This window comes from Aspergillus chevalieri, chromosome 3, assembly GCF_016861735.1.
Source record: "Aspergillus chevalieri M1 DNA, chromosome 3, nearly complete sequence".
NCBI classification, from domain to species: domain Eukaryota; kingdom Fungi; phylum Ascomycota; class Eurotiomycetes; order Eurotiales; family Aspergillaceae; genus Aspergillus; species Aspergillus chevalieri.
The window spans coordinates 2087444-2110410 of NC_057364.1; the positions used below are offsets into that span (position 1 = coordinate 2087444).

The 22967-nt window shown below is 48.7% G+C and overlaps 6 protein-coding genes and 1 non-coding gene across 7 annotated transcripts; 3 read left to right on the top strand and 4 right to left on the bottom strand.

The window, feature by feature from the left end:
• Positions 1–2764: 2764 nt before the first annotated feature.
• ACHE_t30013A lies at positions 2765–2836 on the bottom strand. The gene has a single exon. It is a non-coding gene; the product is annotated as a tRNA-Gly (tRNA).
• Positions 2837–3761: 925 nt separating this feature from the next.
• On the top strand, positions 3762–6756 carry ACHE_30742S (putative importin beta-2 subunit; the record flags this gene model as incomplete). The annotated part of the gene is made up of 3 exons (XM_043277393.1): positions 3762–3863; positions 3986–6595; positions 6655–6756. 3 exons carry the CDS (start codon positions 3762–3764, stop codon positions 6754–6756), a joined length of 2814 nt encoding a protein of 937 aa, XP_043135277.1.
• Positions 6757–7352: 596 nt separating this feature from the next.
• On the bottom strand, positions 7353–8435 carry ACHE_30743A (putative 26S proteasome-associated ubiquitin C-terminal hydrolase; the record flags this gene model as incomplete). The annotated part of the gene is made up of 3 exons (XM_043277394.1): positions 7353–8172; positions 8246–8340; positions 8394–8435. 3 exons carry the CDS (start codon positions 8433–8435, stop codon positions 7353–7355), a joined length of 957 nt encoding a protein of 318 aa, XP_043135278.1.
• A 747-nt stretch (positions 8436–9182) lies between these two features.
• ACHE_30744A (putative C6 transcription factor RosA-like) lies at positions 9183–11010 on the bottom strand (the record flags this gene model as incomplete). Its single annotated transcript, XM_043277395.1, has 4 exons — positions 9183–10178; positions 10229–10493; positions 10546–10848; positions 10901–11010. 4 exons carry the CDS (start codon positions 11008–11010, stop codon positions 9183–9185), a joined length of 1674 nt encoding a protein of 557 aa, XP_043135279.1.
• A 4781-nt stretch (positions 11011–15791) lies between these two features.
• ACHE_30745S (uncharacterized protein) lies at positions 15792–16310 on the top strand (the record flags this gene model as incomplete). Its single annotated transcript, XM_043277396.1, has 2 exons — positions 15792–15818; positions 16011–16310. The coding sequence occupies 2 exons, from the start codon at positions 15792–15794 to the stop codon at positions 16308–16310; spliced, it is 327 nt and encodes a 108-aa protein (XP_043135280.1).
• An 860-nt stretch (positions 16311–17170) lies between these two features.
• Positions 17171–19351, top strand: ACHE_30746S (uncharacterized protein; the record flags this gene model as incomplete). Its single annotated transcript, XM_043277398.1, has 5 exons — positions 17171–17386; positions 17450–17659; positions 17710–18200; positions 18252–18479; positions 18532–19351. The coding sequence occupies 5 exons, from the start codon at positions 17171–17173 to the stop codon at positions 19349–19351; spliced, it is 1965 nt and encodes a 654-aa protein (XP_043135281.1).
• Positions 19352–19532: 181 nt separating this feature from the next.
• Positions 19533–21952, bottom strand: ACHE_30747A (putative choline kinase; the record flags this gene model as incomplete). The annotated part of the gene is made up of 4 exons (XM_043277399.1): positions 19533–20210; positions 20262–20405; positions 20456–20975; positions 21030–21952. The coding sequence occupies 4 exons, from the start codon at positions 21950–21952 to the stop codon at positions 19533–19535; spliced, it is 2265 nt and encodes a 754-aa protein (XP_043135282.1).
• Between the last annotated feature and the right edge of the window lie 1015 nt (positions 21953–22967).

Consider the following 22967-nt stretch of genomic DNA (forward strand, 5'->3'; position numbering starts at 1 on the left):
TGATTGCTGTTCATGTTGTGCAATTCTATAAGTATCTTTGGCCCACTATTCAAAGGATTGGTTGGATGAGATACTCAATAGTAAACAAATGTAAGCCTAGTGAAGAAACACCATTAAGGCCCGCGAAGCACCAATATGTGCCCGGATACAAAAACAGAGGGAAGCTTGTACTCGGGCCACTGATCCTTATCATTTGGTATTTCCGGTTTATAATTGAAAGGCTTGCTCTGGTATAAGCGTAGTCCACATATACAATCAACTCTGCTTCCAAGATCTTGAAGTCTTCCCCAACAAGTCTAGCTTTTAATTGAAAATCGGTTATTTTATATGTCAGGAGCTGCACAAACTTTCTGTGTTCGTCAGTAGACTCACATTGCAACCGAAGTGTGCGGACTCTAATTCGTGACCGTGGACATGATGACGAGCGGCAATTCGTCGTTGAATCCTTGGGATTTCAGTAATCAATAACTAAATTCTTAAACAGTCGTAAACCTCCTTTTTGACTGTGGTCACCCGATGGACTTTGCCAAGTGGCCGATGTGCTTTTCGCCTAATCTGAGGCTTGAAGGGAAAGTGGTGGTAATTAGATCTGTCGGAGTTGTCGGTATTCTTTCTTTTTTAAAACTTAAAGCTACATTATTTCAGCTGAGTTCTAATTCTTTCTATCGCCTTGCTTGACGCCTTTGCAATTCTTCTTGTAAGGACACAGCCCTAACCTCTGACTGGTTATAGGCTTTGTCAAGTAAGTCAATGGATCACCGAAAAGGGTTTCGGATATGTAGTCAGTGGTTCAGCCGAAATTTGGAATATCGAGCCCAGCCATATAAATCTCGCATCAACGAGAAAATGCCACACCTCTATCGGCGGTCAGGCCAGGTACCACAGAGCCAACATAACAGGGAGATATTTTCCGCTCCGCCTGTCAACATATATAAGCTCAAATTCATCCAGGGGCCAGATTAGCATTCAATTTATGCGATGTTAGATCAAAGCCAGGCGATGTCGACGGCTGTTGGATGCGACTTCCGGCTTACTGTGGCCAATCTGTGCAGGTACCGATATGCGTTTTAAAATATACATGTTGCTCATGCGCTATGAGTCCTACCATTATGACTTGCGGGTTTGGTATTTGTTGCGTTCCCTCATAGTGCTGCTTCCTGTTCTTTACAGCTCAGATCTTGCAAGTGATAATGATAGGCACCCAGGCAAAATACGAGAATTGCCCACAAAAGCATCATAATGTGACGGATAGAATGAAAGAGAAGCCAGTTTGTGGAGCAAACAGCCCTATCTGTGCGTCTTTGTATCCAGCTGCTATTACTTCTTTGGCTGGGCTGGATATCTCTGACATCTCTGGATGCCCGGGTGTTCATAATACAGCCAACAAAAGGGTCATGGCTGGGATCATTTGCTTCGCTCTCCTTTGTATGTGAATGGCTGTTCAATATGGAAAGCTTGAAAAATGTAAAACTGTTCCATGAGCATCTTTTCAGTTATTCGTTGGTTTGCTGCATCACAATCAGCCGCGTTGGTTCTCTTGAAAAGGTTCTTATCTTAGTATTTGCTGGACATATTGTCCATAGTCGATGCTGACACATGTGAAAGGAAGCTGATCACTGATGGAATAGATGCTAACACAAGACGAACATGGGCGGCTTTTCATGCTTCATGGGTACTGAGACGGTATCCTTTCTCCAACTAGAAACTAATTCTGTTGTCTGTCGACTTTCCAAGTGCAAGTGTGAGTTGATAGTATGTAGGGTCGAATCAAACCAACTTCCATGACATTTTGCAAGAAAGCAGACGAATCCAACCTCCCATTCGGGAGGTGTTATGGTACCAAGTAAGTCGGGTTGTAATCACTCAAACTCTCAGCTAATTTAGTCATTATTAAGGCATTTTATTACCGTTTAAGCTGCTGAACAGCAAGGGCCATACCGCAGAGCACAGATTTGCATTAGCCCTGAGTTTTTTCTGTTCGAGACACCAGTCGCTCATGTCACTTACTTGCGACAAACCGGGCAATATGGTAGGAGCCATGCCGGAACTGTCTTTGTGAAATATTGCAAACTTTCCCACAACGTCAAGTACCAGTCATTGTCACTGATTTGATTTGACCAGGGCTGCTTTTTTTCTTTCTCTGTGTAAAGTCGCGGGACAATGAAGATAGAGTCCCACTGTTATCTTTCTGAATCCAGCCTCCCCTGTGCTGTCTAGGGCCATATCAACGGCAACGGTATTCAGCTCGTGCTTGACTGGTCGTTTTGATGCTTTCATGATCCACTCAGGCGATCTGAACGTCAATTTCCATCCGCAATGCAAGATTGTCAATTGAGCAACGAACGCTAGATCCATTACTCAAGTGTGAAACAAGGATGTCTGTGGCGCCATGTTTTGAGAAGTTTTGCTCACTTCGTGGCTGAGTGGAGAAAAGACGAGAAATTAAAAATTATCACAGAAGAGAACAAGTACTTTAGACATTCACTCAGCCTTCATTCACCTTGGTCAAAATGAGTAGGACTAGGTTACGGTTGTAGCTCAAGTACATCCCGGACATTGTTGAGCCCTATATTCCACACTATGATACACGCTCGAAATGCGGCAGGACAGGTGTACCGGTGCCGGGTTCTGCCTGGTTTGAGAACAATGCATTTGCACAAAGGAATTGTTTTCAATTCGTGAAAGTGATGCAGGAAAACAAGCCCGCGAACACGAAATGAGGAAGCCAAAACACAAAGATAATAAATTAAAAAAAAAATAACAATGCGTTAGCTGGGAGTCGAACCCAGATCTAGTGCTTGGAAGGCACCAATGCTAGCCGCTACACCACTAACGCCAGGCTTGTGATTAGTCATAACTTACTTATTCAAGAGCTGAAAAAATGGAAGTCATATTGTAAATACTAAGTCCAAGAGACCAGACAGTACGGAGTACGGTGTAGAAAAGGGAATATAAGCCAGAATATCTAACTCCTCACTCGTATTAAAGTAAAAATCAGAAAATCACCAACGCGTGGATGTATGGAGCTGCCAGGGGCATAATGCGCCGCTAATGCTCGGTGTATCGGGTATACAGGCAGGCTACGCACTACAGAACAGCCATCCCAAACAAATATGAGCATCCTTGACGGGTCGATCTAGAAGGGCAAAGATACTGTAAAATCTTCGCTTTTTCTTTTCTTCTTTTGGTAACTGTGAACCCCAGGCTTGGAGGACTCAAATTCAAAGCTTTTTGGTACAGGTTACCGTACATACACCCCTCACCGTAATCTTTAGTGGTGGCTCTCCTCTTCACTTGCTCCTCTTTGCAATCCCTCCTCCTGTTTGCTCTCCTCTTCACCTCCTACCTCTTTTCTCTATAGGGCGTTTTGCTGTCGGTTCTCCCGAAGCTCCCCTTTTCATCATTCAATTCACCTATTCTTTAATTGCTTGTCTTCCTCTACACTAGTGACCGCCGTCAATCCTGGCGAATCCGACGTTGTTGGCATCTGTGGCCATCCGTTCTAACCTCCCCTCTACGTTTCATCCGTTCCTTTCGCGAGCCACTCTGAAGTCCTCAGAACCTGCGGTCTGGGGACGATTATATACTTTGAATCCTCGCTTTTTATTTTCTTCTGTCGCGATTTGACAACTCTACTTTTTGGCGACATTTACGTCTTGGAAACCGTTGACCGCGGGGTTTCTTGTCCTACACACAATTTCTACTTTTCTTTAAACTTTTTTTTGTCGACCACCAACAACACCCTCTCTACACACTGAACAATGGAGTGGCAACCACAACCAGAGCCATTGAGACAGCTTGCCTGCTGCCTGAGGGATTCCTTGAACCCTTATAACAAGACAGCTCAGAAGCAGGCTGAACAGGTGAGTTTTTCTCCCAACCTCCGTGCTCGCGCATTGCTTCCCCGGTCCCCCACTTCTGCCCGTTGACCCTTGAACGTTTGGAGAAGAATTATGCGGACTAACTTGTATTCTCATTTGTATAGATGCTAGTGCAAGCGACTTCCTCGCCCGACTATGTCAACTACCTCACATTCCTGTTCTGCACCCCGCAAGACCCTTCGTCGCTCGGCATGGATGAAAAGACATGCAACACGGTACGGGTTGCCGCCGCAATGAACGTCAAAACGAAAATCCGAATGGCATACCACACAATTTCTCAACAAAGCATGTCATATATCCGTTCCGCCACTCTTATCGGGCTCCGCGACAACAACCAGCAAGTGCGCGCTTCGGCGGGCAGCATCATCACGGAGCTGCTCCAGCAAGCGGGCCTGCTCGCATGGCCGGAAGTACTGCAAGAACTATTGGCACTCATGGACAATAGTTCGAGAGACGTTCCGCTTGTGACCCAGGAGGCCGCCATGTCAGCTCTCGCCAAGGTCTGTGAGGACAACCACAAGATCCTCGACAGGGACTATGCTGGACAGCGTCCGCTGGATGTGATCCTTCCTAAACTTATGGAGTTTACGTCTAATGAAAGCCCTAAGGTCCGAGCCATGGCGCTGGGTACCATCCACATTTTCCTTCCTCACCGACCTCAAGCTTTGGTCTCTTCGATGGACCTCTTCCTCTCGCAGCTGTTCCAGTTAGCCAACGACGCCAGCACAGACGTGCGGCGCACTGTGTGCCAGACCTTTGCGCAGCTCGTGGACTTCGCTCCGGAGAAATTGATTCCCCACATGGAAGGCTTGGTCAGCTACATCATCTTGCAGCAGCGCAACCAGGAGGATCCGGAACTTGCTCTTGATGCAGCCGAATTCTGGCTGGTCGCTGGTGAGCAGGCGAGACTGCAACAACCCTTGGCACCGCATATGCCTCGAATTGTCCCCGTTCTTCTGGAGAGCATGGTGTACGACGAGGATGAGGTGATTCGCTTGATGGGTGAAGCAGACGACGCCGATGTTGAAGACCGCGAGGAGGAAATCAGACCCCAGTTTGCCAAATCGAAAGCCTCCAGGTTGGACCCTTCGAAACAACCGGATGGGCAGGAAAATGGCAATGCCCCCGAGGACGACGACGATGACGACCTGAGCGATGGAGAGATTGAGGAGTCAGAATTTGGTGATGACCCAGAAGATGAGTGGACGTTGAGAAAGTGCTCTGCTGCAGCGCTGGACGTCTTCTCGAACGTCTACCACGAGCCCATCTTCGAGGTTATCCTGCCTTACCTGAAAGAGACCCTCCGTCATGAACAATGGCCCCACCGCGAAGCTGCTGTGTTGACTCTCGGTGCCGTTGCGGATGGATGCAGTGATGCAGTCACGCCACACCTCCCGGAACTCGTTCCCTACCTCATTTCGTTGCTGGAAGACGCACAGCCTGTGGTGCGACAGATCACTTGCTGGTGTCTTGGCCGGTACTCTGAGTGGGCATCGCACCTGGAAGACCCTTCGCAAAGAGTCCAATTCTTTGAGCCCATGATGGAAGGAATCCTGCGCAGGATGCTTGACAACAACAAGAAGGTGCAGGAGGCAGCTGCCTCTGCATTTGCCAGTCTCGAAGAGAAGTCGGATGCCAACCTGATTCCCTACTGTGAACCTATCCTCCGACAATTTGTGCAGTGCTTCGGGAAGTACAAATACCGCAACATGTATATTCTCTACGACTGTGTCCAGACATTGGCGGAGTGTGTTATGGGAGAGTTGGCTAAGCCCAACCTGGTGGACATCCTCATGCCTGCTCTTATAGATCGCTACAACAAGGTTTCAGATCTGTCCCGGGAACTCTTCCCGTTGCTGGAGTGTCTGGGTTACATTGCTGGCGCGTACGGTGATGCTTTTGCGCCGTTTGCGCCCCCGCTTTTCCAGAGGTGCATCAAGATCATTTACGAGAATCTGCAGGAATACGTGGCGTCTGTCAACAACCAAGCCATTGACGAACCAGACAAGGACTTCTTGGTTACCAGCTTGGATCTCCTGAGTGCCATCATCCAAGCTATCGATCCTCAGAAGAGCAGCGAACTGGTTGCCAACTCGCAGCCGCGGTTCTTCGACCTCCTCTGCTTCTGTCTAGAGGATCCCAACTACGAGGTTCGCCAGTCCTCATATGCACTGTTGGGTGACTGTGCGATCAACATTTTCCCACAACTCGAGCAGTTCATTCCGAGCGTCATGCCCATCTTGATCAAGCAGTTGGATCTTGACCTGATCAAGGATGACGACCGCCACACCGGCTTCAGCGTGCTGAACAACGCCTGCTGGTCCTGCGGTGAAATCGCAGTCAACGAAAAGGCACCTTTGTCGCCATACGCTGACAAGCTGTACCAAGGACTGCTCGTGATCATCTCCAACGAAGAGATAATCGACTCTGTTAACGAGAACGCCGCAATGGCTCTTGGACGATTGGGAATCTGCTGCTCAGACCAGCTCGCCCCGCGACTCGGGGAGTACGCGGGTCCGTACTTAAAATCGATGGCCAAGATCGACTTTACGCGCGAAAAGGCATCTGCCTTTTTGGGTTTCAACCAGGCAGTTATGAAGAACCCGCAGGCGATGGAGTCTTGTCTTGGTGATTATTTCCAGGCCATTGCCTCGTTCCCTACCAAGACGCTTAACCAGGAAGACTACCGTGACATTTTGACCTCGTTCCAACAGGTAGCTACTTCCCTATCATCTGACATGTCCCGGACATTCGCTCATTAAGTAATTAATAGGTCCTGCAAGGCTACAAAAACATGATACCCAACTTCGACTCGTTCCTCGCGCAACTTTCGCCCCCTGCTGTTCAAAAACTTCGTACTGTATACCAGATTTAGATGTGCATCGGTTTCCAACATTCCGTGGCGAAAGGCGCTTCTTTCATTGCATTTTTTTTATTCCTTTTATTTCTATGTCGATCTTCTTTCCGGAATCAGTCGGGAATGGAGTGAATACTTGAAAATCTATTCTTGTCTATGCTTTTGTCATGATCTCTTTCCTTTCTTTATTATTATTTATTTACTTCACGAACCTGGCGTGTATTGCTTTTATTCACTTTCCTCTTCTATTATGTTTTTGCAAGAAGCTTGCTTGCTTAATTGCTATTGATTGCTATGGCGTCTGCATAGATGATGGATGCACCTAGGGTATATTCGAAGGGAGAAAGAGTGGTTGTATGTCGTATAACCTAGGGAGCTGAACTGTGGTAACAGTGGATGCATTACGGATTGGGGATTAATGGATTGTACTACCTTGCAGTTTATAATCGGTACTTAGATAGACTAGCTAATAATTAGATAGACTCCGTGTACAGAGTAGCCCGTCTACATTTGAAGACATTCCGAATAATCGAGTGACTGTAGCATTATCAACATAATTGATTTACTCTAGACACGACATGACCTGGGTATGCATAACAGATACTGTACACGAACTACCGCCTCGCCAACTTCCTCTGCGTATCCAGCTTCGCCTTCTCAACCCACTCATTGTACGCCTCCGGCCCCTGCGCCTCCTTCGTCCCAACAACCCCCTTAAGCACCTCCCCAATGAACCCCACAAAATTCGACCTTCTCAATGTATTCTCCCAAGCCCATCCCCGCCTCTTCCTCTCCTCTCGCTCCATCAACTCCGCATCCCCCGTCTCCTGCGCCTGCATCCGCAAATCCCGCGTAACAGCCATAAGATTGAACCTCGTCTCCCCCTCGGGATACCTCGCAATCCGCCTCTGCAACACCTCGATCACCTTCTCGGGGAATGTATCACCACCGCACTCGCCGTGGCTGATCGGATACGGCTGCAACCCGTCAAGCTCATACAACACCCCGTCTACAGGCGTGTACGCAATGAAATGATACACATCCCCGCCTTCCTCCTCGTCCTGCGGTCTGGCCGTCTCGTCGACGAACGGCGATGCCTTTGCGAACGCGTTGTGCGCGGTGCGAATGGCCTCGGAGTTCGAGAGTGCTTCGCCGCGGAGGTCGGCCGGGAAGCCGGTCGTGAAGTCCTTGAAGGATTGTAGCTCCGGGCCGATGTTTATCGGAAGTTGGTTGTTGTGCGGGGCGGGGGTGTCTTGGTTAAGGATGATGGAGAGGATGGCTTGGGTGCCGCAGGCGTTTTGGATGGTTTGGGCGGCAAAGAAGAGGTTTTCGGGTGGGGTTGTTGTGTAGGTGCCGTCTTGGGGGGCTGTGGGGGTTGCGGGGGTGGTGGTTTCACGGAGCCATTTGAAGAGGAAGATTACGCCGTAGACGGGGCTATTTTGTTAGTATTCAAGTTTGCGGAGCGGAGCGTAGCAAATAGAGCTTGAGAAGCGGGAGGGGTATATACCTCAATGAACGAATGGTATCCGCATCTAGGGAGATGAGTTCTTCGAATTGAGCGCCTTTGACGCCTAGGTTCTCGATGAGGGATGTGAAGACGCCCTGCGAGGTCATTGTTAGCTTCAGTCAATTCAAATCAAAGAGAAGGAGAGTACCTCATCGGACTCAATCGTGCTCCATCCACCACCGTCAGCCATGGTGTCTTTCTGTTGTGTCTTGTAGACAATTCAGGTTCGTAACGCAGTAGAGGAATTTCAGCCGGAACTGCTAGCAAAAATGTTATCAAGTTTCGAGAAGATCTGGCATAGAACCTGAGCAGTCTGGGCATTGGATGAAAGCAGAAACAAACGATGTCACCACCCGCCAATAATTGTTTGACAATGATGCAAACAAGGTGGTTGCTATCACGTGCTTTGTTATGTCATTGTGGGATACGAGCCTCCATCCTGTACAGAGTCGTACTATGAGATCTGAATGCGAATAGGGCTGGATGGGATAGTTTGGCTGTCAGAAATATCCCGATCCAATGTGCGCTTTGAGTTTGACCGTTTAATACGAGGATGGAAGTTAGGTATGTCTATATATAGCGTTCCAGAAGCTTAGTTTACGGTCCTGGTACAGCGCACTTGGACATTCCTCAAGATGGAAAAGTCAATCCATTACAAGGCTCGATAAATATAGTAGATGGATGAAGAATAGAGTATGTTCATCATTCCAATGCGCCTATAGCAGAATAATATGTTTCCTCGTTAATTGACCCCGTGGTATCATATCCAAACAAGAATAAGCACGAATCCGTCCCAGTTACCATGCAAAATTAACACCAGCCACTCAAGCAGATAAATAAATCATATATAGTCAAATCAATATGGTGAATAGAAAGGGTATCAGAGGTGAAGCGTTGCTCGTAAGTACAATTCGGAAAGTGAAATATAAACTGCCATTCATGCCCAATTAGACTCGGGCGCAAGCAGATCCCGATTGGTCTCTGGTGGAGGGTAATACCCAAAAACCATTTCCGGAGTGTCGTTTGTTCGAGAGAGACCACCGCTGCAGAGGAAGTCATCAGGATAGGCTGATGAAAAATCAGACACACCCTCGCATGATTCAGAGAGTAAGCCCGGTGACGGTGGGTATAACGCCTGTGTCGGCGCTGTCACGTAATCAACGAACTCGAATGGAGAGGTTGCAACGCTCACTTCCGGGGGCGAGTGGAGGGGAGGGGTGTATGGTGTAAATGAGGGTGAGGTGGACGGAGAAGATGAAGAAGCCGCCTGGAAGTCTTGAACCGGAGCATAAGGACTGGGTGGCGGTGGAGAGGTATAATCGATGGAGGATCGCGGCGACAAATACAAGCGGTTCTTGTATTGAGCAACTGCTTGCTGTGGGAGGTCCATTAAGGCGAGAGCTAGTTGTAGTTCCGGGTTGAACGGATCTGTCGTGTTACGAGCAACGATGATCTGGTAGATATCCTCGATGGGCCCCATTGAGAGAGGCCCCAAGTATGCGCCGCCTAAATCAGGGAAGACCGCATCCAAAGTGACTGCAGTAGCAAAGAATTGGGAAAGAATGGCGAGGGCGCTGATATCGGTTTCTCCGCCCCGGAGCATGGCAGGAGGCAACCAGAACAGCCATTGCCGCAAGGGCTGAACATATTCGAAAGCTTCCTGAGGAGTTTGTTTCGGAAGGTTCTTACGGAATTGGCGCAAGAAACCCAACAGTTCCCCAATTCGACAGTAGTGCTCTTGGTGGCTGTGCAGAACTTGTTCTTGTGCATTCTCGAGGGCCGTGATAGTCCGGTCGACACTGGCCAGGTTCTTCTCCTGGAATTGAAATCCGGACATGACCGGGGAGTTGGTGCATCCTAGACACCTCTGGCTCTCAAGGAACTGGGCTATTTCTGACTTCTGCCTCCAAACTGGATGCATCGTGCTCAAGACCTGCATACCGGTTAACCATAGAACATGTTGGCTCAACACTTGTCACATACTGAAGTGATTCCCTTCTGCAGAGATGCCCAACTCTGCCATTCCGTTGTCTGCCACGATAGCAAAGTCGATGCTGCTAGGATTGCCTCGCTGTTGTCATTCGAGAATGTGCCAATAGCCTTGTGTAGTCCCTTGATTGCTGTTCCTCGGTGACGGTGTGCGAGATACTTGGTGTCTTTGTTCCGGGTAATCCAGGCCAGGTGAACGGCTGATAGGGCTAGTATAGAGCTCATCACGTAGTCGTTCGACAACGCAACTACAAGGAAGCTGCAGCGAGAGTCAGCCAGGTTTCCTCAACCAATACATCTGAAACACTTACTTGGGCATCAACCGCGCCCAGGTCGTGCAGTTACTAAATCCGCGACGGTGAAGATCGATCGAGAGACCCGTAATGTGATGAATCAATCGCAAATCCGTCCGCGACAGCCCATGCCATCCATTCTGGGGGCAGTGGAGCAGTTCCGGGAAGGGAGGCACACCAGTGACGTGCCAACTCTCTATTTCGCTCTCGATCTCTGGCGACATGAGGAGGTCAGGGGCGTTGCGTGAGTTGGAGGCGGTGTCTTTGGCAGTGGATGAGTCCATGTAGTCGCAGCGACAGTTATGTTTGGTACAGTTGCGACTAATTTGGTGTTAGTGTATGTCTGCTATCCTTCAGTCCAACTGATTCATACCATTGCGGAAAGCTCTCGTCGCATCTAATATGTCGTCTTTTGCAGGTTTTACAGCCGTTACGAGACTTGGTGTGGCTCTTGCGAGACGGGCCACCACGGGGACCGACCATTTTGGAAAGGGTTTCAAACAAGAGAGTATCTGTATCGATTGATGTACAGGAAGAGACGTAAGGATCTTGAAGCAATCCACTTCAGAAGACGACGGTATCGGTATACAGGAGAGGTATATAAAGTGAGAACGCCAGTATGCACCGGTACCAGTGCGATGGAGGCCCTAGACGAGCGAAGCACGTGGAGTAACACGCCTTATCGAGGTTAGTAGTATAGGCCAGAAACAAAGAGAATAGGGAAGAAAAGTAAGTTATGAAAGAAAGAAACAAAAGATGCAGAGGGGTAGAGAACATGAAAGAGAAAAATGGCTTGTTAGTTTAGTAGGAGGGACTGCAGAGAAAGAGAGAAGAGGGCCCCCAACCGTTGCGGCTCGCGGCTTAAAAGAAGTCTTTTAAGAGGACAATGAGGAAAAGGACCAGTGGGAACAAGTCCACAGCCTCGTCCTTCTTTTGGCGATGCTGATCAGGTTGGGTGGTGGGAGATATGGTCGAACCACAACTTTTTTATTTTTTATTTTTTTTAATATTCGTCTCATTTCTTTGAAAAAAGCAAATAAGACTGTCTAGAATATCTCCTGATGCCCATTCCATTTGCTCATCCAAGCATAACTCGCTGTTCTGATTCACAATTTAGCTGACATCCTGGGGTATTGTACCGTATTTACCGTACCATACCGTCTGGTGAGCACATGATTGGCGCCAAGCCACCGGCCCCGAGTGAACCGTGGTTGGGTCTCGATCAATGAGGTAAGAGCCGCATGTGCTATTCCATATCGGGTAATAATACTCATTCCCTACAAGTACAGTCGGGATCTCTGTGCTCCGTCTCCGTGCTATGTATTTCTAGTTGCGGTTGGGATTATCAGACCGCTCACTGGTCAAATGGACGAATCTCGGCTTCGCCGTATATCATTGTAAAGATATCAACCACAGCGCATACATCCTGCATTCCTGCATAGTAAGACTGCGTCTGTCTCCTCATGGCAGGCGATGGATCAAGGATCATAATGATGATGTGTGACTCCAGACTTCTGGGCAATAATAATAATAATAATATGAGGATAGCCAACCATGTTTCGAATGCGTCGCCTGGTTAGTGGAACAACTTTAATGGTGAACGCGGACCAGCATGACCCTTGTCTTTTGCCAACCCCCGCTTTTCCCAGGCGCCGGTGATGATGTACAGCTTCTGTACCATTATTACAAGCACTTCCTCAGCATACATCCCTCAGAATAGAAATAAAATCCAATGAAGCTTGGCGTGACCTGATCGTTTAGAAGTATGGTTTGGTTTATGATAGTTAAGCACGGACTGACCGCAAAGACAAAACGAACACTGCCCAAAGTTTGGCTCCTGTCAAGCTGCCCATCTTCTTTTTCGGTCGCTGCCCGGAGCTGCGGGCCGGGTCCATCGCGGCTGAGATGGGAATTTGTGATTGGTGTATTCATATATTAGCAGAGATCCTGGGGTCTAAAGTGGGCCAATTAAGACCGAGATCCCCCGTGACATGTCTCCGTAGGGGGCACCCTGTATTTCTTTTACGCATTACATTACGATACTGAACGCCCTGTACAGTACGGCAGTACTTGTCGAATGCCTCAGGACGTTGACACGTTTCGTCTGATTTTCCTCGTTCTATCCAATAAGAAACCCCTCGGTAACCAACTCAACATAATTATTACCAAGCATTCAGAGAGAAAAGCAAATAAGAATCTCAGAAATAGACCTTGCGGACAGCATACTGAGTCAGAGCACACGGAGTAGTTCGGTTGACTCTGTATCTCACCGAGTTCTGCCTTAACCTGGTTATGGATAAGATTTCCCCTCCCCCCAAAGACCCGCCCAACTCAAACTGAGCCTCAACAACAAAAAAGAAACACCCTTTGACACTTCGCCTCCCTTTCACCCACGTTGCGGATAAAACGGTATAATTTCGCCGCATGCAGCGATACCTAGAACGTACATGACATCTCACCCACGGGACAACGACCCGTTCACCACCTAACGCATCATTGTCCATGACTAGCCGTAGATACTCCGAACTGTTTTATTGGAAAATTGAAAATGGAAAATAGACCTATATCCCAAAACGGTAGCATCGGAGATTGCCGTCCTGCCGCTCAAAGCCCGGACCAAAGCCCCCAATCAGAACGATGGATGCTGCTTTCTCCGCACTTGTCAGTACGGAATACGGAAATCCCGACATGGTCCATCTTCATGTCTTCATGACTCGCTAAGCGAGCAGCCATCCTTATCTCCAATGCATATTTCCCTGTTGGGAGAACTGGGTTACTACTTTAGTGACATTAGAGTGATGAACAGATTCCGTTTGAGTATGGAGCATTAATCGATCCAGCTATCCGGCAACCCTGATGATCTGGTCGGCCTCGATACGCCATATCCTGACAGTTACTGTATTTGTACGGAGTACATATAGGACCATCACATGATTGAGATCTACACCCTACCAGTGCAACGGGAGTGATGCCTTCGACCGGCTTGGTCAATCATTTACTTCTTCATCCTCATAGAGCAGCCATAGGCATCAATAGAGTGTTCATGAAATGCTGAAACCAGATGCCTAGCTATGGACGAAAGATAGCCCGTGTCATGACGCCAACTTAGCGCATTGAGCCTAACAGCGCATGAGCACAAAGCCTTAGCCTTGCTGATGAATGCCCTGGAGCTAGTTACACAATGCTACTAACATAAGCTAGACCACCAGTTCGTTTGCTCTTCCATTTACGACATTCTAGGCAAGCGAATGATGTGCGATTATTCGACCACAACCTGATTCAGTACTCCTGAGTTTATCAAACGCTGATGTAAAGTGGTCATTGCCCTTCACTAATACATCCACTGTTATACAACGACCTTATCTTCGGTTTACCATATAATACAATCTAGACGCATCTATACTTTTTCCTGCAATCCGTTGGGGGCAGGATACATGGACCATTGCACCTCGTTCCCAAATTCCGATTCGGGTTAGCCAGATCCGGTACTCTTGGGGTAGCATATCTGGAAGAACCACATGGCACGTGCGTCAGCGATAGACGAGAAAGATAACCATGGGTATTCAGCTGTCATTCTATGTTTCTCGGGTGCTCCATGGAGGATTATTCATGATGACGATCGCGTCAAGTAGCGGCACTCTACTATTTCCGATTATTCATGGTAATTCACGATTCCATGTGAGGTCAGTAACTTATGCGTTATGAGTAATAAGTAATAAATAATGCAGCACAAACATGCTAAGCTCTACTTGTACTACCTTGGCATTCACATGCCGTATTACTCCGTGTAGAGTACATTTGCTATGTGTAAGCAATAACCCAGCTTCCAACCAACCCAGTCAATTTCAGTTAAATCCAATTGGCCCTTCATGTTCCGGAATCCCTATAGAACACATCCCGCCACTGCCATGCCCTACAGTACAGATTCCCTATGCGCTGGCGCCGACCGATTGGCCTACAATACACATAATCCAGAGTAGATACCCCTTTTACAGCCTACTCCATGACGGATCGCTATTATGTCGCACTGCATCGCATTGTATTGTATACATCGTGGGGATCTTACATGGCCCTGCATTGTATCACCCTCTAACCCTGCTCCACTGCATTGACTTGCATTGCGGCTCTGGCAGATGATATCGAATTACCCTACGCAGTGCGATAAACGATGATAGTGAGGCTTGTGGCTGTGTAGGTTTTATTCCAATTTGTTTCAGGTGGGTTTCCGGGCAATGTTGTGGATATAGTTTTGAGTTTGGCCCTATGTCGGTGTGAGTGAGTTGTTCGTGATGAGCCTCAGGAAGGATGCGGCTCATCTCGTCTTTCTCCTATACCCCTATAAATAGGATGTCTGTGCGTTTGGATTGATGGGCTTGCTCGTTTGGAGGGCGTGTGAGGAAATATGGGGACTGATGGATGCTAAATGGAAAGTCACGTTTGATGGAAGCCGAGCCTTTGAGCTCATCGTGGGTCACGAGTACTCTTTCGAGTGCCCTAAATCATATCACCTCGGTTACCTTTTTGTCAATGACATATGAATGTGCTAAGCGGTAGCCTTTTTCTCTTTGGTTTCTATCTATGGTAGACGTGAGTTCGCCAGATGAGTCTCATCAGTTTTAATCTGCTTTGCGGGATCATCACCCTACTTTCTGCGGGGATATATATCTTAGAAGTTATGGATAACAATGAATACCGATACGATTGTACTTTGCTACCGGAGGCATTTGGTTGCCTGCGATAACGGCATAGGGTTCACACCTCGGAAATTGGTTTTGTGTGGGGCAACAACAAATTTTTATAACCCTCGCCAGCACCTTAGCAACAAGGAGAAAGGGGAATCCATAATCAAACTATTGATCCTGAAGCTTGCCTCTGACGCCCTGAATCAAAATACCACGAGCATTCAAGAATCCGAATTATTCGCGGACCACGCCAAATTACAACCCACTCGGAGCACCGGAAGAAAAGTGCCCTACTCCGGACAATCAAACAAGAAGTGGACTGTGCTTCCAATGTCTCAAAAATCGCCCAATATGTTGCCTGTCAAAAACGACTGGAAGATTCACCGTGGGCCTAAATACCTAATAATCCATACTTGGCAACGGCCGTGACCGTGGATTCTCGCGAGTCTAATCCGAATCCTGGCCACTGATGGGTCTTATATACCAAGACTCCACATGGTCTACTTATATTAATTTCGCTTGGACAATGGGCATGCAAACAGGGTAGCGGATATTATCCTATTTGATCCGGGACGCTAACAGATGCTAGAGACAAGTTCCGGCGAATCCGTGAGCCTATTGAAACTAACCAGCTTTTACCAAGAACTGCATAGTCATACCAATCATTACCACAGAGCTCTTTCCTTTCCCCACAAACGTGGAAGAAGAATATCTTGCTTGCTAGTCTATTCAGCGCTTTTTGCCACATCTTTGGCATATTGAGTGCTTGAGTTTACTGACGAACGCTGTACTGGCGCACAGGTTGGGATTCACCGAATTGCTGAACCAAGTACCAGTACTGTGTTGAATGAGGATGTTTCCACCTCCATTCTGGTCAAACTGGATAACTTCAACGACGACCAGTACATTGTTAAAGTCCATGACACGGACGACTGCACCGAAAATATCGTTGGGACTATCACCGGCCTTAATGGTTATTTGAACATCTCCCAGAATGCTACTGGGAAAGCAGTCCAGGTCATTCCTGTTTCCAGCGATGGCACCACCAGAGGCTTCGTCACTGATTATCAATACAATCTCGCCGGTAAAAATGAGAAGTGATGAAAGTTCCCATCATGCATGCTGGTCTCCGCACTGTCCAGAAGTCAAGTCGCACCGAGAATGGAACCTACCTCGATGAAGCATTCGATATCTTCGAATCTACAATACTTGAGCAACTGAGAGAATTTGATGAGACCTGGGCTGTTCCTTGGAAAGTAACCGACATGGACTCGGTCAATGAGACATCTCTGCACTCTCCTTAGCTCTTTGGTCTTGAACCGTCGCCGCCGCCGTCGTCGCCGAGAGATGTAGAAGAAAGAGGAAATGTCCTTTCTGTCACCGACCCATACGTGGCACCATTGAGAGGAACAATGACTTTCTTGAGCTAGGTTATGTTTAGTGCTAGTGTGGTCATACTGGAGAAGCCCATTTGTTGCAAAGTCCAGCACAGAGTCACGGACGTGTCTGGCTGGAGTCCAATCCTTCAATTGAAACCTGGGATGGTTTATTTGATTCCTACGAAAACTCTTCGATGCTGTCTCATCTTTAATATGACGCTGAATAATGGAATGGTATAATTGCATATTTCGGATTGGTCCGTACCCAGCTTCTCCACGTTAAGCTTCCCGGACCAGCCAGGTACAGCATAAGCTCAGCTTGACTGGAACATCATCCAAATGCCTGTTCAACTTACTCCATGATTTATCCTCCCTGGTTCATTCGTACAGAAAGTATTAAAAGAAATAAAAACACGCGTAAACAGCCAAAAACGCGGGGTAAAGGTATTGGGGCAGTGAAACGATAAGTTACCCCTGGTGTATGATGTCATCGACCGGCATGACCCATGATTGAAAACTGGACCCTTTTCGAATCCCCAACACAAAACAAACATCTCCTCCAATTGGATCTTTGCTATCACGATGAGCCAGGAACATTTACCAGGCTCACTGGACAATACAGACGGCCATGACTTAGTCCAGACAGAGCTAGGCGACAGTGCGCTGGCTACCAATGTCAGAAACGTGCCGAACCCTCCCGAGATCAAGTACCGGGCATCTTCCAGGACGCTGGAGGAAACCCTGGCAGAGGGATTGTCGAATGAGGATTTGTGGATGCTTATTCGGCGGTTTAACAAGGTGTGTTTCATGTGTGCCTAGTTAACGCGACCCAGATCAATTGCTAATATAGCACGTGCACAGCAAATCTACTATGTGAAAGCCGCAGAAGACGCTCCTCAGAAGGTGCTCGACCTTAATCGCGCCGAAGACGAAAAGTATCCCCCAGAAAAGCTGCGGATAACTCTGGAACGATTCTATACTTCAGTCGTCATAGGATTCTCTAGTTTCTTCAATCATATTGGCAGGCTGCGGTCGTGGAAGGAGCCTCGGCGAACAGCAAAGTTTTGTGCAGTATGTTGAACATCTAGGGTTAGTCAATATTGGCGCTGACAATGCTGCAGTTTTATTTAGTCGCGTGGCTTTTCGATCTCCTCATTCCTGCCATCTCCAGCGTCCTTGTTGCTTTGATCATATTCCCGCCAGTCCGACCATTGCTATTCCCAGAACCGGCTGAACCCGATACAAAGCCAGGGCAGCATGAATCGCACGACAGCATCACTGGTGTTTCGGAGGGACACAAAGGTGAAGCGGCTGAGCAAGAGGCTAGCAACCTAGTCAACATGGTCGCCACTGTTGCTGTTGAAGGTGCCGCTGGAAAATACGGCCAGGGTACGGCTGAGAGTTCAACCGAGACTCTGGCTGAAGAGAACCCTGAGACGCCATCTATGCCTGGGTCAATGGAAGTGGTGCCAGTAACAGCAGAGGCGCCGGGTGAGAATGGCCCGACAGAAGACAAGACCGAAAAGCCTATGAAAAAGAAGGTATCCAAGGCTACGAATCAGACGATGCGGGTCATCAGTGATATCACAGATCTTTATGAGAGATTTGCCAAGTATGTTATCCTTTGGATTACGACCATCAATAACACTAACGGTTTATCCAGCGTCTTCTCCCCAACACCGCCATTCTTTGCTATCTCAGCTCGTTTGCAATTGGTAGGAATATTGGTCTCTATCTGCTTGGCCTCGCTCGTCACATCAAGCTATGTGATTGTCAAGGGTATTGGCTTTGTTATCGGATTCGGATTTTTTGGCGATCCAATCTTCGAATGGACAGTGGACTTTTTGAACCGCAAAGTTCCAAACTGGAAGGATAATTTGGACATACAAAAGTATGCTCAAATCCCGAACTGGATATGGCTTTGCCTTGCTAATTAATCCCAGAACACTTCTGAAAGGAGTCCCTACCAACGCCCAACTCACCCTAACCCTTCTTCGAATCGGCGAAATGAACTCCTCTCCTCTCCCCCCTCCACCAGGCTCCTCAAACATCGAACCCTCATGGCCTATATCCCGCAAGAAATCCAACAACCTCATCACCAACGGCACCAACGGCACCAATAGCGACAACAACAGCGTCAACGACACCAACCAAGACTCCCCAACCGCCGTCCAAAAACAACCCTCCGCCGACTCCCTCGAACCCCCCAAACCCAGCAAACGCCGCTGGCTCACCAAACTCTTCAAAATCTTCCGCCGCACAATATCCACAGCCATCAAATCCCATATCGCCCTCGACCGCGCCATGGCCATCGCCGGCTCTGCACACACCCAACACCTCCTCGGCATGCTGCAACGCAAAGGCTTCATAACAGCCCCCATGGGCCCACTAAAATTCGAAGCGAAATTCGAGCGCAAGCGCGGAACAGTCGTCATCGACTCCTCCAAAGAACCGCCCTTGCTCTACTTCACGACGCAGAACTCGGGTGCGCTGGATGATCTGCGGATCGAGAACCAGAAGGATAGTAAGGTGCTTTTCCAGATCCCTGTTACTGAGATCCGGGAGTTGAAAAAGACGGAGGGGCTGGGGTGGAAGGGGAAGTTGATTGTGGAGTTGACGGTGAAGAGTAAGGAGGTTGCGGATGGGTTGGTGGTTTGTGGGAGGGAGGTTGGGCAGTGCTATCATTTGACGGGGATGAAGGGGCGGAATCAGTTGTTTAACCGGTTGGTGGCGATTGATGCGCAGTTTTGGGAGAGTTATTAGTCTGCACGGAACAAAGTGGAGTGCAGTACTTTGGTTTACAGTATGGAGGCAGATGCATATATCTCAGTAATGAAAATGACATTGCTATTTACACAACGTAACGCCGGACCAGCAACAAAGTCGTCAGTCATACCTTTCAATAATTACTCAATAAAAACAATATCAACCATGATAAAAACAACTAATACTCCAGAACCCGAGTCTTAACATGCTCAACCACGTGCCCTGGCAACTCATCCTCCTTCACAAGGCCGAATGCAAGCATATCAGCCCAGAAGATCATAGCCCGGTCCTGCGCGTACGCAAGGTAATCAAAGTCATCAGCATCGGCTTCAGCCTCGGGAACAGGAGCCTTGGCCTCGCTGTTGTGCTCTGGCTCTGGCTCTGGGTGGTGTTCGGTAGGGCCGTTCGAGGTTCCGCTTTCGTTCCCGTTTTCGTGGCCTGTCTTTTCAGCCTCGGCTGCTGCGATTCCTTCTTCCATGCCTGGGACCTTGGCCTGGACCACACCCCAGGCGACCCATTGCGCGGAATTGATGACTCTCCACAGACGAGTCTGTCTCATGAAGAACTGCACTTCGGCCTCGTGGATGTCCTCGGCTGCCTTTTCGGCGTCTGCGTATTTTTGGGTCTGGGCGGGGTCGTGGTCGTCGAGGTTGAAGGTTGGCGGGTTGGATGTTGAGCCGCGCATTTGGGGTGTTCCTGATGGGGAGACGGAGTAGGCGGATTGGCTGGGGCCGTTGAAGGGGCGGTGTGAGACGTAGGCAGAGATGAAGTTGTGTTGTTGGGCGGGGGTTGGGTAGCGCGTGATGTCGAAGTAGTGTGAGTATTGGGGGTCCATGTAATTGTAGCACCATTCAGACTGGGTATATGTTAGCAGGAGTTGGTTTCTGTTGGGGGAAGTAGGACTTACGAAGTGGTTGGCGAATTCGAAGCCCGGGGTGTTGGCTGATGCGTATTCGAAGTCGATGACGACCAGCTGCTTGTGCTCGTTTGCGGGGAGGAGCAATGGTGATTCGGACTTGGGCTCTAGACGGAGGAGATTGCCGTATTGCGTCTGTGACATTAGCACTTATTTCCAATCCAACAAAAGTAGATGAGACTCACATCATTATGCGCAAAAACAAGCTGGCGCTTGATCTCATCAGCACCACCACAAGTATCCTCGAGCCACTTGCGATAATTGTCAACCGCTTTCCTAAACACAGGCCACGGGACACCGCAGACGAAACCGCGACGACGCCACGATTCACTCTGCGCCTTCGCATCGTTGTGGTCAGATTGGATCTCCTTGTCCAGCCAACTGATCACTTGTTCGCAGCGGTCAACCCATTTGTCCCAGTTTCTGAGGACCATAGGACCGCCTTCGCGTTCCTCTTTCTCCAGCTCGATGCCTTCGTGTAATTCTCTCATCCGCTTGGCGATCGACTTCATTGTGTCTGGGTACCGCAGATCCTCGGGGGTGAGGGTTCGGGCCTCGAAGTATTGCTCGAATCGACCATTGTTGAAAGTACCCAGCACTCGAGGTCCAATGTTCTTGCGGCCTAGGCGACGGAGGATCTGCAGTTCTTTTTCTCTGTCGATCAAATGTTCCACTTGAGGACCGTAGATACGAAGGAGGAGTTTCCTGTAGAGAATAAAAGTCAGACTAACTCCTCGAAGACAAGTGTAAAGAACTTACTGCGGAGACCGTCTAGGAACCAGGGTATAAGATCCATCTTCCGCCCTAGGAGGAGGTGGGAGGTTGGCCGGCGGTGTCACGACATAGACCGCATTGGTCAGAGCACCGCTAAGTCGAACCACGTCAATATCACCAGCACACTCCATAGGGAACTTCCGCCACCCCTTGACTCCCAGCGTATGAGCCAGACGGACAATTTCGGTCTTGAAAGTCAACCAGGCCTCTCGTTCCTTGGCGCGCTTCGAGTCAACCGTGCCATCCTGCTCGTCTTCCGCGGCACCACCACTGTACCCGAGTGTCCTGGAGTTATCCAGCGACGCATCGACATAAGGCACACCATACTCGACATCCAGGTTATCAGACTCGGAGGCGGAGGCCCTGCGCAGGCCCTTTTTACCCTGTCGCCGGCGACCAAATCGTCGCGCGGAGGAAACAGATGTGTTGCTGCCATCGTATCGAGAAGTGGTGTATTCGAGCAAGATTTTCTCCAATCCCTCAAGGGCCAACGTCTTGTTCTTGGAAGTAGCGCTCCTCGGTCGAGCATTGGTATCTTCGTCATCATCGTCTCCATCGCTTGCCAGCGCACTATCCACCCCATTCCCGTCGCCCGATATCCGCAACTTATGACCTCGCTGCTTGGCCTTCTCATGCTGAAGCCATTCGTACACCTGACTGAACAAAGTATCCTGAGGATCATTCGCACCGTTCTGCTCCGTATCATCTAGCGCGAACTCATTGTGTACCGGTGGTCGTGCGGTGGTCCTCTTTCCCACCGACGCACGGTGCTCTCTGGGAACGTGTCCATCTGGTGGAGTCATGGTCATATTTCCATTTCCATTGTCAATTGTAATCTTGGGAGAGGAGTGAACGTTGAGGCCTGTACCCAGGATAGGCTGTATACCTTGACCTGTGTCAGAATTCATTTGGAGAAACAGTAACTAGGAAAAGGAAAAAAAAAAAAAGTGACGAAAACGTGATGGCTGCGGGGACGGTAAGAACTGTAATACGGAGAGCACGCGAGACAGTCCCCACCAAACCAGACACAGAAAAGACAAAAAGGAGAGTCAAATCAGGAGAAGGCAACAGCAGAACAGATGACCAAAAGAACAGTGCGGCAAGATAACCCACCTGGCAGCTCAGAACCGGAGTCCCCCCCGTTGTGGTCGGTGAAAGAGGGCATGATTTGATCTCTGGGAATGACAGCGGGGATCTGGAGTTGCTAGATTGAGGGTCTTGTGATTGCGAGGGCCACACCGGTACAGGTAGAGGAACGGATTCAGAGGTCAAACAGTCAAATTGAACCACGGACGAAAGCAGCGCAACCAAACCAAATCACTAGTCCCTGTGCAAAAAAAATGACACCCAATCGCACACAAAGCGAACCTTTGGGACACAGAGGGAGACAGACCGAGGAGAGGGTCACAAAACGAGGGAAAAGATAGAAATCACAAGAAGAGAACCAAGTGGGGGTGCCTGGTTCCTCTTTTTTTCTTTTTTTTTTGGGACGCCGGAGAGAAAGCGGTCGGGAGCTTTGGGGTAAGTCAATTCAGGGTCCTTTGATAGAGAAGATATCAACTATCAAAAAGGCAAATAGCGCGATGAAAGAGCATAAGAAAGAATGAAAAAAAAAAAAAAATGATGCCTCCAGATGGCAAAAAAAAAAAAAAGGATAAGTTCAAGTCAGGTCAAGTCAGATGCTTATCAGACCCTGCTCGTGACTTATCCTTTTTGCTCGTATACGGTCAAAGGCCACCGGATGGTTTGAGCTCAAAAACCACGCACTTTAGAAAGCCGCAAGCTTTTCCCAATAAATATCAGATCAGGAACTCGCGCGTGGTGATGGTGGAAATAAAGGACAGAACATGGCCTGTTCATGTTCAGCTTTCCCGCTCCTTGTCTGTCTTGTCGCGTGTGAGATGTCCGCATTCGGCCAACGAG